At 45.9% G+C, this 14,705-nt stretch overlaps 1 protein-coding gene across 3 annotated transcripts in view; it reads right to left on the bottom strand.

Moving 5' to 3' along the window:
- Positions 1-14,705, bottom strand: part of PPP2R5E (protein phosphatase 2 regulatory subunit B'epsilon) — a 68,381-nt gene that overhangs the window by 8,686 nt on the left and 44,990 nt on the right. For 2 of the 3 annotated variants that reach the window (XM_040411758.1, XM_040411759.1), the window contains exons 6-13: positions 14,453-14,583; positions 12,785-12,844; positions 11,185-11,293; positions 10,505-10,558; positions 10,367-10,417; positions 8,168-8,287; positions 2,609-2,736; positions 1,639-1,740 (exon numbers count right to left, since the gene is read on the bottom strand). In XM_040411758.1, the coding sequence (XP_040267692.1) occupies positions 1,639-1,740; positions 2,609-2,736; positions 8,168-8,287; positions 10,367-10,417; positions 10,505-10,558; positions 11,185-11,293; positions 12,785-12,844; positions 14,453-14,583 (755 nt within the window). The remainder of the gene's footprint in view (positions 1-1,638; positions 1,741-2,608; positions 2,737-8,167; positions 8,288-10,366; positions 10,418-10,504; positions 10,559-11,184; positions 11,294-12,784; positions 12,845-14,452; positions 14,584-14,705) is intronic. The other variant, XM_040411760.1, reaches the window with a different exon arrangement.

The following is a 14,705-nucleotide window of genomic DNA, read 5'->3' as shown; positions in this document are numbered from 1 at the left end:
ACCAGTTAATACCGAGACTAGGAGAGGAAATTCAAACAAACACATTTAAAGGGGTCCTCTCAGTTCAGCCAATAGCATGTATCATGAAGAGGAAGTTAATACAAGGCCCTTACTAATGTATTGTGATTGTCCATATTGCCTGCTTTGCTGGCTGGATTCATTTTTCCATCACATTATACACTGCTCGTTTTCAGGTGTTACCGCCACTGCTGCAGCGCAGATACCAGGTGACTGGGATGGGAGCTGCTGCGCATGCGTCCCTATGTCAGCTCCCACGGTCCAAGCCACCAGAGAGGCCAGAGCTTTTTCCCCATAGTGTGCAAGCATGACCACCACTGCTGGATTGGAGGGTGGTCGTAACCATGGAAACGAACTGTGTATAATGTAATGGCAAAATGAATCCAGCCAACAAAGGAGGCAATATGGACAATCACAATACACTAGTAAGTGCCTTGTATTAAAGGGAGTCTGTCACCAGATTGTGACCTTATAGACCGCTTACATAGCGCTCTAGCATAGCAGTCTATGATTCTAATGGTACCTTTGATGTTTTCTTGTGAAGTTCCCCCAAGGCAACAACAGATTTTTATTCATATGTAAATTAGGTCTCAAAAATTCCCAGGGGCGGCGTTCACCTCGTTGGTGCCCAGGCTGTTCTGCCTCTTTTCGTCATATCCCCGCCCCAGCCTCTTCCTCTGCCCGCCCCGCTCTTCCTTTGCGTCCTCCTTCTCTGCATCGAGATCCCGCGCCTGCGCCATCCATAGCTTTGCCGGGGCATGTGCACTGCGATGCCCATTGTGGGCACGGCATCGCAGTAGCTACGGCGCATGCGCCGGCCAACGGTGCGAAACAGCGGCGAGGATGCGGACCAGAGACACCCACAATGGGCATTGCAGTGGGCTTGCCCCGGCCAAGCTATGGATAGCGCAGGCGCGGGATCTCGCTGCAGGGAACTTGAGAAGGAGGACGCAAAGGAAGAGCGGGGCGGGGAGAGGAAGAGGCTGGGGCGGGGATATGACGAAAAGAGGCAGAACAGCCTGGGCACCAACGAGGTGAACGCCGCCCTGGGCACTTGCGAGCCCTAATTTACATATGAATAAAAGTCAATTTTTGCCTTGGGGGAACTTCACAAGAAAACATCAACGGTACCATTAGAATCATAGACTGCTATGCTAGAGCGCTATGTAAGCGGTCTATAAGGTCACAATCTGATGACAGACTCCCTTTAACTTTCTCTACATGACAAATGCCATCTGATGAAGGGAGAGAACCCCTTTAAGGCTCTGATCCAACTGACGCTTTTCTCCACTTCACTGGGATTTGGGCGTTTTAACACAGCAAGGAAAGCATAGTTCATATTCTTCACTTCATTGCGCTATCCTTGCCATCAAAAATACCCGAACCCTGAAGGAATCCTGATCGACCCCGTTATGTGAATGGGATCCATCAGGGTTTGCCGATTGGTTTGAATATGGATCTGGCATGCCCGCATCGACTATGTCGAGAACAGGGGCCATGACGCCAGTGCAAACAGAGCCCAATACAGAAGGAATAAAAATAAAAAGTCAAGTCAATGCAGCAGAGAAAACCGGCATGAGCTTTCCGTGCTGCAGACAAGAAGAAGCTATAAAAAGTTACCGCTGGCGATCTGACTTGTAAGTGGCTGTCAGTTCATCAAACAAGGTGCTGTTCATCTCCATGAAGGCTTTTAACACGTTGTAGACGAGAGCGACGATCGCCCTGGTGGGGAAACAAGTTGGCGATTGTGAGAATAGGTGGGAGACACGTCTGTAAATATTAGCTTTAGATACAATGGCTACAGGGGGCTCATAGAACGGTATATTACTAAGAGGGGTATTCTGGTAATTTGAAGTGGGGGGTACTACTGCTGGGATCTTCAACGATCACAGGAATGGGTTCCCCAAACCACACAGTACTCCCCAAAATGAACAGAGTGGCAGGTCAAGCACTTGGCTCTTGCAGTCTCAAGCAAATGAATGGAGTGGCAGTGTGCATGCTCGGCTAGTCAAACCGTTCATTTCGGGGGCCCCTGTGGGGTACGGGGCGCCTGTACTCATGATCAATAGAGGTTCAAGCAGTTGGATGCTCAACGATCTCATAGTTAACCGACATCCTGTGGGCAGGGAATGGCTTCTAATTAGAGTCCATTCACACGTCCGCAAATGGGTCCGCATCCGTTCCGCAATATCGGGAACGGGTGCGAACCCATTCATTCTCTATGGGGCAGGAAGAGATGCTGAGAGCACACTATGTGCTCTCCGCATCCCCATTTCCGGAGCGCGGCCCTGAACAATTGCGGACAAGAATAGGCAGTTCTATGGGTGGTGCCGGCCGGGGTGTACAATACGGACGTGTGAATGGACCCTTACTGGAATACCTCCAAGGGTTTTCCCATGGGAAAGAGACATTGTAAACTATCTGACAGTTACGACCCCCTCCGCATATACCCTGTAGTCGCAGGGACTTGCAGGTGACAATGAGTTGGTGTGAATTCCTAGCCGTACTGTAGTCTAACATTACACACAGGACAACCAGTGGAAAAACTAAATGTGGTAAAAAATTAGAATTTGGATAAAATTCCACTTACGGATTCCAGTGTTCTTTAGAAATCCTGTACAGGCTTGCAAACATGATGGGAAGGATGACATTTGAGTTCTCTTCTATTAAACTCATGATATATTCATTGTTCCAATAGTATAACGCTCGTTCCGCCACCTTCAAACGAGAAAGAGAGGCCATGTTAAAGCGGAATAGTGACCGCACGTGCCAAAAAAAGACAGACATTCTCCGATCAATAAGCTGTCAAGGACTTGTAATACCTCTACCATTAGTTACAGGACCATGAGTCTCAGGAGAATGAAGGAGGTGAGATGCAGCCTCCAGAAATACACCAAATACCCTGTGACTTGCAATTTCCTTTCATTAACTATCATTTTGTAGGTTTACGGACCCCCCCCCCCCCCCCCCCCCCCCTTTCCAGAATATATAAAAGAAAATGTTGGCACCAGATAAAGGTTATTCTATGGAAATCCAATGACCGCCTCTAATTCCAATGAGAAGCAGTCTCAAATCTTAAAGTAATTGCTCCCCCTTGTGGCTTAAAAGTGTAAAACCTTGTGTCAATGAAATAAAGCCGACATACAGTGTATGCAGTACAACATTCCTTTAATCTGGCAATGGGAGATGACGGACATCGGATTATCAGATCAATCTTCTGCTTCTGGTCTAATGCAATTCCACATTAGGTGTCCAGGTCTGAACTGAAGTCAAGTGCTGGATTATCAGATGCTGCATTAACCCCTTTATGACATGTTTTTCCTAATGCCGGGATGTGTGTATGGAGTGAGGGTTCAGCCTAATCCATTTGCGGCGGTTGTCGTCTGTGTTCTACCGCTGACACCCACCTACAGTGACCAGGATTTGAGTAAGTCCGAAACAAGTCATTTAACCCCTCAGATGCCATGATCACTATACCCGAGCGGTTAGTCACAGGGAGGAGGACCTGCAAGCCATCATGGGGTGCAGAGGAGTAGCCTACTTAAGGCCCCAAGGCCTGCCACCTTACTGCTCCCATTACACCCTGCCTCTGGCAGGACATAACAGGATGCCGGCAAAACCACTACACACTGCAATACAGAAGTATTGCAGAGTATTGTACAAATTCCAAATCCTCTAAAGAAGACTAAAAAAATTTGTTCGTTAAACCAAAGGCTGTAAATCAATTAAAAAAACAAACGCAATTCATGTTTTTTTTAAAGTAGGAATACAAAATTTTATACTGCCGGAATCGTACTGATCCCAAAAATATGATTCTCAAGTAACTTTTACCACAACACCAACAAACAAGAAAGGAATGGTGTTGGCTTTCCCCGTTTCATCCCACAAATCATTTTATTAAAAGGGGTCGTCCGAGTGTTTATTACTGAAGATGCATCCTCCGGATAGGTCATCAGTAGGTGATCGGTGGGGGTCTGATGCTCAGCTGTCTGAAGAGGCCGTGGCCAGTGTTCCCTCTAAGCTGCGCAGGTGGGCGGCCGCGCAGCAATTATTGTGGCCCTGCTCACAATTTTATAATGCCCGCTCACTCAGCCTACAGTTCGCTAACGCTGCTGGCAAAATGCCAGCACTTGTCGTCAGACTCATCTGCGTGACGGCGCCGACGTCCTCCTCGTAGTCTTGTGCGGCTCAGCACAGCGGGGCGCCGCCTACCAGCTACCACGTATTGCTACTTCTGCCTCCTCCTTTTTGCAGGAAGAGGAGGACTGAGCAGCAGCAGCCAGTAAGGTGCGGTAGTTGTGGCGGCGCCGCCATCTTGGAGCCAGACCAGAGGCACACGCTAGAGTGAGACTGAGTTTCTCTTATGGGCTACCTACAATAAGTAAAATCCAGTCATTGATTGCTGAACTGGTCTCTCCTGGTATTTCTAGAGTGTTAACTCATGACAAGAAGTGGAGAACAGCGGGGCACAATAGTGGCACTAGTAGACTACTAGTGCCGCTGTTCTCCACTTCTTGTCACGAGTTAACACTCTAGAAATACCAGGAGAGACCAGCTCAGCAATCAATGACGGTAGAATGTCAGTAGTAGGGAGAACACTAAACAATCTTAGTTATTTTTAATCCTATCGGCTAGAGTGAGTGAAGTGAATGAGTCTCTGGCCGAGCCTGATAGTGATAAGTCCGTCACGTGGGCAGCAGGAGCCGTGTCTGTGTTACCTAAGAAAGCAATGAAAACAGCATGTACCGTATGGGAGGTTATCACAGCAGACTCGCCAATGCAAAACAAGGGGATGCTGGTTGGCGCCGCCATCTTAGAGAGGCTCTCTGGAACAGCATTGCATTCCCTTCAGGTTTTGCATTGGCAATGTTGCTTGTCTCAGCCAAGGAAAATGGGGGAAAAAGTAACATATATAACTATATACAACAGGAGATGCCTGGGTACTACCAGCATGGTCCATATCACTATATACAAGAAGATGTATAACTTATACCAGCTGTACATATATAATTATATACAGGATATACCCAGGTTATACCAGCATGGTCCATATCACTGTATACAAGAAGATGTATAACTTATACCAGCTGTACATATATAATTATATACAGGAGATGCCCAGGTTCTACCAGCTGTACATATATAATTATATACAGGAGATGCCCAGGTTCTACCAGCTGTACATATATAATTATATACAGGAGATGCCCAGGTTATACCAGCTGTACATATATAATTATATACAGGAGATGCCCAGGTTATACCAGCTGTACATATATAATTATATACAGGAGATGCCCAGGTTATACCAGCTGTACATATATAATTATATACAGGAGATGCCCAGGTTATACCAGCTGTACATATATAATTATATACAGGAGATGCCCAGGTTATACCAGCTGTACATATATAATTATATACAGGAGATGCCCAGGTTATACCAGCATGCTCCATATCACTATATACAAGAAGATGTATAAGTTAGACGTCCCAGCCAGTGTCAGGTTAGCACTTAGCAAGGTCTTTCTTCACTCCGCAGGAGACATTTTGTGTGCGGTTCTGTTCTGACCCTTATGTTAAAACATAACTTTCATTTGATTGCTTTAATACCTAAAAGGAAAAAAATAATTTTAAAAACCTGCTGTTTCTCTAGATGACCTTATGTTTATGGTAGTTGTAATAGAGTCTCAAGGGTCTATAAAAGCAGCTACACTATTTTTACAGACCTTTGAGACTCTATTAACACTACTATTAACATAAGGTCATCTAGAGAAACAGCAGGTTTTTAAAATTATTATTTTTTCCCCTTTAGGTGTTAGAGCAATCTAATTTAAGTTATGTTTTAACACCTAAAGAGAAAGAAAAAAAATAAAAACCTGCTTTTTCTAGTCTAGATGACCTTATGTTAATAGTTAATAGTAGTGTTAATAGAGTCTCAAAGGTCTGTAAAAATAGTGTAGCTGCTTTTATAGACCCCTGAGACTCTATTACCACTACTATCAACATAAGGTCATCCAGAGAAACAGCAGCTTTTTTAAATTATTTTTTTCCTTTAGGTGTTTAGGTATTAAAGCAATCAAATGAAAGTTATGTTTTAACATAAGGGTCAGAAACTGTTTTTTGTTTAGCCTCTTGGTTATTAGTTTTTCTATGTAAGTTCTCTGGTTCAAAGATTTTTTTTCCCTGTATGGTTTTTATATGGAGAGCAATGTCCAGTGATAACAGAGAGGACTATACTGTATATTGTATGGGATGGGGCGAGGACTATACTGTATATTGTATGGGATGGGGCGAGGACTATACTGTATATTGTATGGGATGGGGCAGGGACTATACTGTATATTGTATGGGATGGGGCAGGGACTATACTGTATATTGTATGGGATGGGGCAGGGACTATACTGTATATTGTATGGGATGGGGCAGGGACTATACTGTATATTGTATGGGATGGGGCAGGGATTATACTGTATATTGTATGGGATGGGGCAGGGATTATACTGTATATTGTATGGGATGGGGCAGGGATTATACTGTATATTGTATGGGATGGGGCAGGGGTTATACTGTATTGTATGGGATGGGGCAGGGGTTATACTGTATTGTATGGGATGGGGCAGGGGTTATACTGTATTGTATGGGATGGGGCAGGGGTTATACTGTATATTGTATGGGATGGGGCAGGGACTATACTGTATATTGTATGGGATGGGGCAGGGACTATACTGTATATTGTATGGGATGGGGCAGGGGTTATACTGTATATTGTATGGGATGGTGCAGGGGTTATACTGTATTGTACGGGATGGTGCAGGGGTTATACTGTATTGTACGGGATGGTGCAGGGGTTATACTGTATTGTACGGGATGGTGCAGGGGTTATACTGTATATTGTACGGGATGGGGCAGGGATTATACTGTATATTGTACGGGATGGGGCAGGGATTATACTGTATATTGTACGGGATGGGGCAGGGATTATACTGTATATTGTACGGAATGGGGCAGGGATTATACTGTATATTGTACGGGATGGTGCAGGGGTTATACTGTATATTGTACGGGATGGTGCAGGGATTATACTGTATATTGTACAGGATGGTGCAGGGGTTATACTGTATATTGTACGGGATGGTGCAGGGGTTATACTGTATATTGTATGGGATGGGGCAGGGATTATACTGTATATTGTATGGGATGGGGCAGGGATTATACTGTATATTGTACGGGATGGTGCAGGGGTTATACTGTATATTGTACGGGATGGGGCAGGGGTTATACTGTATATTGTACGGGATGGTGCAGGGGTTATACTGTATATTGTATGGGATGGTGCAGGGGTTATACTGTATATTGTATGGGATGGGGCAGGGATTATACTGTATATTGTATGGGATGGGGCAGGGATTATACTGTATATTGTATGGGATGGGGCAGGGATTATACTGTATATTGTATGGGATGGGGCAGGGATTATACTGTATATTGTACGGGATGGTGCAGGGGTTTGTATGCTCTTTGAAGTGACAATTATCTTAGGTTTTCCTATCGCCCACCTTTGATGGCGCTGTGCCCAGCTCCGAGCCGACCCCGCTCAGCAGCTGCCAAGGCTTAGAGGGAACACTGGTGGGGTGCCAGGACTCCCATGGATCAGATACTGGTTGACCTATCCTGAGGATAGGCCATCACCATTAAACACTCGAACAACCCCTTTAAATGGTGCCATAACAAGTCATCCTGCAAAAAAGAAGCCCCGACACGGCTATGTTGAAATAAGTTATGGCTCTTGGAGGCAGAGGCAGCTTCTGAAGATACCCGCACAGTGCACTGGCAGCGGCCCAGCCATCCTCCACCTCTAGCATTATTTCCATGCTACACGACAAGTGATAATTATTAGCTGTCATCCCGCCACAATGCAATACAGCAGAAAGCTAGAAAGAAATGACTGGGGGGACCTGACGGCTGTCACTGTGTTCTTACAGGAACGAGCGCCATTTATTGCAGGTCAAATTCTATAAGATCAACTAACCACAAAGAAAAAGAAAAAACCTTGGTGATCACCTTATGATCAAGGAACCCTTCTAACAAGGGGCGGTTGTCCAGAGGGGAGAGAACCCCTTTAAGACTACTTGGCTATGCTCCTCACCTGGAAATGAGGGCTGGAAACGCACTTGGAAATCTGTTTAAACAAAGGCTCTTGGATTTTGACAAACTGTGATGGTTCAATGACGTCCAAGATCTCCTCCAACTCGCCAAGAAACATGACCTGGAAGACAGAATAATGGCCAGGGCTACGTCAGCGACTTCCAAGTGCTGGAAACACCAAGCAGCATGTGATCTGCACGTCATGGCGGGCAAGGAGCCCATCACCATACTGCCCCCCACCCCAATAAGTAAAACCAGGAACGGCCACTGCATAGTGTCCGGAGATGCGGTGTTTTGCCACAGCTGATTGGCAGGGATGTCAGACCCCCACCAATCTACTACTGATGACCTTTACAGGGCACCCGTCAACAGGATCAACCCTAGCAAAACTGGCATACTACTACCCAGTAGAGTTGATCCTGCTGATTAAAATGATATGCAATGAAGACTGTGTGAAGGTTGTCTCACATCAGTAACGTATTGTGATTGTCCATGTTGCTTCCTTTGCTGGCTGGATTTATTTTTCCATCACATTATACACTGCTCGTTTTCAAAGGTTATGGCCTCTGCTGCAGCGCAGATACGAGGTGGCCTGGGACGGGAGCTGCTGCGCATGCGTGCCGATATGCGCACCCAGGGTCCTGGCCAGCGTTTTTTTTTACTATAGTATGCAAGAACGACCACCACTGCTGGATTGCAGGGTGGTCGTAACCCCTGGAAACGAGCAGTGTATAATGTGATTGAAAAATGAATCCAGCCAGCAAAGGAGGCAATATGGATAATAACAATACATTAATGCCTTGTAGTAAGTTATTTGCTGAAGTGAAACAACAATTTAAAAAGGTCATAGACACCTCTGAGAACGATTATTCTTTAAAGGGCTTCTGTCACCCCACAAAAGTCATTTTTTTTTTTTTTGGATAGTTACATTCCTTATAGCGCGATATAGGAGAATATAATCTTGTCACTTACTTTCATGCGGCCGATTCTTTATAAAACGAAGTTTTATAATATGTAAATCCGGTCTCTACCAGCAAGTAGGGCGTCTACTTGCTGGTAGCCGCAGCAGAAAACCGCCCCCTTCGCCGTGTTGATTGACAGGCCCAGCCGTGATCTCCTCCTCCGGCCGGCCCTGTCAGTATTTCAAAAATCGCGCGCCTCTGTTCATTCGGCGCAGGCGCTCTGAGGGGAGGAGGCTCGTCTCCTCAGAACTCCCTCAGTGACGAAAGAGAAGACGTCATCGGCGCAGGCGCACTGAGGGAGTGCTGAGGAGACGAGCCTCCTCCCCTCAGAGCGCCTGCGCCGAATGACCAGAGGCGCGCGATTTTTGAATTACTGACAGGGCCGGCCGGAGGAGGAGATCCCGGCTGGCCCTGTCAATCAACACTGCGAGGGGGCGGATTGCTGCTGCGGCTACCAGCAAGTAGACGCCCTACTTGCTGGTAGAGACCGGATTTACATATTATAAAACTTCGTTTTCTAAAGAAACGGCCGCATGTAACTATCCCAAAAAAAAAAAAAAGGACTTTTGTGGGGTGACAGAAGCCCTTTAATGTCATTGCTTTTCCTCTAGAGCCCTCCCCTTCAGCGCACCCGCAGAGTCAGTGCTGCTCTGACGACCGGATCAGCAGATGGTACAGACTCATTATAGCCAAATTCATTTCAGTTTGATAAGAATTTAGTAACAAGTGTTTATGAGCTGTCAGAATTCACAGATAAGGGCTACAGACCGAGACGTGAGCGCAGCTGCAGATGCACTGAAAGTGGAAGCTGTAGAGGAAAAACTGTTGATTTTATTAATTTTTTTTAAAGACCAACTAAAAAAAATTTTGCGCATTTTGTGCTATAGTAAATAAAATGCCCCCCACCCCAAAGGTGTCCATAGCCTTTTAAAGGAGCCGACCTGTGATCAGAAACCCTTGTCATACTGAATTCAGTCTGTCAACCAGGAATTTCAAAAACTCCTGGGGATCAGCAGTTTTCACGGGGGGAAAGGTCAGACATCCCAGACACCTCCCCTACAACAAGCACTGCAGGGTAAGTGAGGTGAATAGCTGGGCCACGTAGTTATAGAAGGGGGACCTGCGCAGAAGACCCGTCCGCCGGGTCCTGAATAGAGCGCATAGACAGGAGTAGCTGGGTAATAGAACTACTGAGAAGGATGGTGCTATGTACATGTGCTTGTATAGAGACCACCTACCTCTTTTTGACTACAGGTTTTTGGCCAGAACTTCATCAATCCTCTAATGACCTAATAAATTAAAGCAACAAATTATTATTACGATCCAAAGACAGAGGAAGACGTCTTACGACGCTGACACAAGTACTGGACACTCACTGGTTCTGTGAGAGAAGGGTCTTTTTCCAGGAACTGTACTATACAATATGCCAGCTGGAAAGGAAACAAGAATGAGAGCTTATTAATATGTATACGACCAAATTACATTTTTTTTGCAGAAACATAAGTGGTTTGTAATGATACTGCCAGGAGGAATAGCAGAGGAACAGCACAATTTTAAGAGATGCCAGACAACTGGCTGGGAGAGGCGACAGATCCTCTAATGCATTTGATAGGCCTCGATAAACATGGCTGCTTTATTCCAGTAAACGGCACCACACTTGTCTACAGGTTGAGTTTGGTACTGCAAGTGAAGAGGGCCGAGCCTCCATTATCACATGCAACCTGGCAATAAGTATGGTACAGTTTCTGAAAGGAGGAAGTCATGTCTTTCTAATACCGAAAATCTCACAATGCCCATTTAAAACCTACCGGCAGCACTGCAGTGAGGTGTGCGAATGGGGCAATGGTCAGACACTGCACATGGCCGCCTCCGGCAGTCTAAAAGACTTGGAATGAAGGACTTCCTTCAAAACGCCCTGACCGTCAAGCAGAGGGACTGGCGGGAGTCCCAGTGAACAGACGTTGATCACCCAACCCCGCGGATAGGTGACAAATGTCTGTTTTAAGACAATCCCTTTAAGCAATCTACAAACCACTGGAGGAGAAAAGGGCCATACCTGTGCGTGGAAGAGGGATAAGCTCCTGACCGTGTGCAGGGGGATCAGCACTTTCACAAGGAACTGTTTATGTTCCGATTTCAGAGGTAATGCAAAGCCATTGATAATACTGCAGGAGAAAGCACAGAGGATCGATCGGTTAGTCCATAGAACACAGTGCAGACGTGTCCTCCTTACTTTTCCTATAGACATGCGAAAACCTGAGGTGACCAGCTTTGGAAAAGAAATAACAATATTTTTGCGTTTCTGGCATTGTGAGTAACGAAAACGAATTTCTTCAAAGCTACTCAACTCATCTCGGGAAACCCCGAGCCAAAGGGGAAGGTAAGGGAGGACTGGTATGGACATTCAGATGAAGCATTGGTTGGTAATCCGAAGCAAAACCAGCGTAACATATCCCAGGCGTACGTGCGGATTTTGCTGTGCATTTCACCCGCTGCTTTGCCCAGTGTTAAACATACAGAAAACCTGCATCGTGCCCTAAAGTCCACAATAGGAAGAAGTATGCCAAGTATGTAGGGGGTGTTGTAGAAACCCATTCGTTAGCATTATACATTGTAAATCTGGTGCAGAATCTGCACCAAACATCCATGTGGTCTGAACGGAACCTAAAGAAAGGCTAGCAGGTCTGTCCAGGGAGTATATGGTACTTAAAGGGGTTGTCCAACCAATGACATTTAAAAAAAAAAAAAAAAGAAGGCTTAGAATGGTGTAAAATAATAAAGTAAGTCCCTACTCACCTTACTGATCCCCCCAAAAGAACTGTTCAGGCACTTCCCGGTTCCCCAGTTGGTCTCTACGTCCAGGTCGCTACCAACACAGTAAAGCCTCATGCACACGGCCGTTCTGTGCAATGGGTACCGCAATTTGCACGGGCAACATCTGTGTGGAGGCCGCGACGGATCCAGACCCGTTCAACTTGAATGGGTCCGTGATCCGTCCGCACTGTAAAAAAATAAAAATAAATAGAACAAGTTCTATTCTTTTGCGGTGCTGAGGAACGGACAGAAACACCACGGAAGCTCTCCGTAGTGCTTCAGTGGGCTTCCGATCCGTGCTTCCGTTCCGCACCGCATCTCCCGGATTGCGGACCCATTCAAGTGAATAGGTCTGCATCTGTGATGCGGGGTGCACACAGCCAATGCCCGTGTACTGCGGACCCGCCGTATGCGGGTACGCAATACAGCCACAGTAGAATACAGTGATTATTCAGCCATCACAGACTGCAGTAGCAAACTGATTGGCTGATTGCGACACTTCCTGGGTCACGACGGACCACTTCCTGGGTCACGACGGACCAGGAAGTAGAGATCGGCAGGAAGTGAGAGGCATTAGTATGGAAATGCTGGGGGATTGGTAAGGGGAGTATCACTTATTTTATCATTTTACACCATTCTGAACCCATTTTTTTTAAGCAAATATCAACAGCTAGACAACCCCTTTAACACTACCAACAGTCCCAGCGTCGGACTACCCCATGAATGGACCACAAAGAACTGTGGTTGATGTGGATTTCCCGATTCTAGCAGCTTCTTGGATGGAATGGGGCATGATTTGGGATTGGGAGGCCACGAGACATAAAAGCGTGACCACATCTTACCTTCCTAATATTTCCAGCAGTTCTGCTACACCATTAAAGTGTTCTGTTTCATAAACAAATCTGAAAGAAAAAAAAAAAGGTAAAACCATCATTGTACGACACAATCTTCATGCCCCACCTATTAGGCATTTTGGCTTAGAGTTTCCCGAGACTTTAACTGGTGACCTATCCTCTGGGACCCCCGCCGATCAGCTGTGAGTGCTGACACCTTCTGGAAGCCCACCAAGAACAGCGCCGTACACTGTATAGTGGCTGTGCTTGGTATCACAGCTCAGCCCCATTCACTTCTATGGGACTGGAGCTGCGCTTAGACCATGCAACCGATCAACGTGACCTCACTGGCCTAGGGTTAAGCTATGAGAAGGCCACGCCGCTCACAGGAGTGCAGGGAACGTTTTGCTTGGGTCACAGGTGTCAGACCCCCACTGATAAGATACTGATGGACTATCCTGTGGATATCAATTAAAAAGTCTTGCAAAACCCCTTTAAAGGGATTGTGTCACCTGGATTTTGCCTATAGAGCTGCGGACATGTGCTGCTAGATCGCCGCTAGCACATCCGCAATATACATTCCCCATAGCTCTGTGTGCTTTTATTTAGGGAAAAAAACTAGAAAAAAAATTTGAATATCGTGCAAAAGTCCATTTATTTCAGTGATGCAACTTAAAAGGAATTGCATTAATGCAGCTTAAAATTAGAGTTTTGTGAAAAGGTTCAATATTCTTGGCTCAAAGTGTCACACTCTAGTCCGCTAATTAACCCATACCCCCTGAGCAAAGGGGACCTGAGATCGTGACTTTGGGGTTTCATAAGCTATAAGCCATAATCATCCAAATTATAACAAAAAAAGGCTTGAAATATCTCGCTTTGCCTGTAATGAGTCTCATATGTTAGTTTCACCTTTTAAGCTGCATTACTGAAATAAATGAACTTTGCCCGATATTCTAACCTTTCGAGTTTCACCTGTATGTAAATGAGGCAAGTACGGGGCTGTTACTAACGTTTCTGGAGCCCAGCACCGCCCGAATCTCCTCCTTGCTCCCAGACGTCACAAAGTCAGAGCGCTGTAATCTCGCAGCTAGCGCATGCGCAGTTTGTTCCCTGAAGCTGATGCCAGCACAGCGAAGGACATGCCGAGAGATTATGGTGCTCTAACTAGGTGACCCCGACTTTCACACTGGCGTTTTGGTTTCCGTTTGCGAGATCCGTTCAGGGCTCTCACAAGCGGTCCAAAACGGATCAGTTTTGCCCCAATGCATTCTGAATGGAAAAGGATCCGCTCAGAATGCATCAGTTTGTCTCCGTTCCGTCTCTATTCCGCTTTGGAGACGGACACCAAAACGCTGCCTGCAGTGTTTTGGTGTCCGTCTGACGAAACTGAGCCAAACGGATCCGTCTTGACACACAATGTAAGTCAATGGGGAACGGATCCGTTTTCTATGACACAATCTGGCACAATAGAAAACGGATCCGTCCCCCATTGACTTTCAGTGCTGATCAAGACGGATCCGTTTTGGCTATGTTACAGATAATACAATTGGATCCGTTCTGAAAGGATGCAGACGGTTGTATTTTTCTGATCGGATGCGTTCGTACGGATCCGCACCAAATGCAAGTGTGAAAGTAGCCTTACAGCAAAGTTCCTTACTGCACATACAATGCACTTACCGTAGAAAAATATTGTTAATCTGTTTTCGAATAAACGCTCTAAGCCCAAGAAATTTGCCATAAATTCTGTGTAAGACTGTTTTTAAGTAGTCCCTTTCACGAGGGTCTTCACTGTCAAAAAGCTCTAAGAGCTGAAAAACAAAAGGCACAGAAGTTACTGTCGATGTCCCGCACAGACGGTCACAGGCGCCTACTACCCTTTCAGTAATACAGTATTTTCTAACATTGCTTCTGATTAACCCCTACAACTAAT

The sequence above is a fragment of the Bufo bufo genome, chromosome 11 (genome assembly GCF_905171765.1).
Source record: "Bufo bufo chromosome 11, aBufBuf1.1, whole genome shotgun sequence".
Classification (NCBI taxonomy): domain Eukaryota; kingdom Metazoa; phylum Chordata; class Amphibia; order Anura; family Bufonidae; genus Bufo; species Bufo bufo.
The sequence above is the reverse complement of the archived record's forward strand: the minus strand, read 5'-3'. Positions and strand labels throughout refer to the sequence as shown.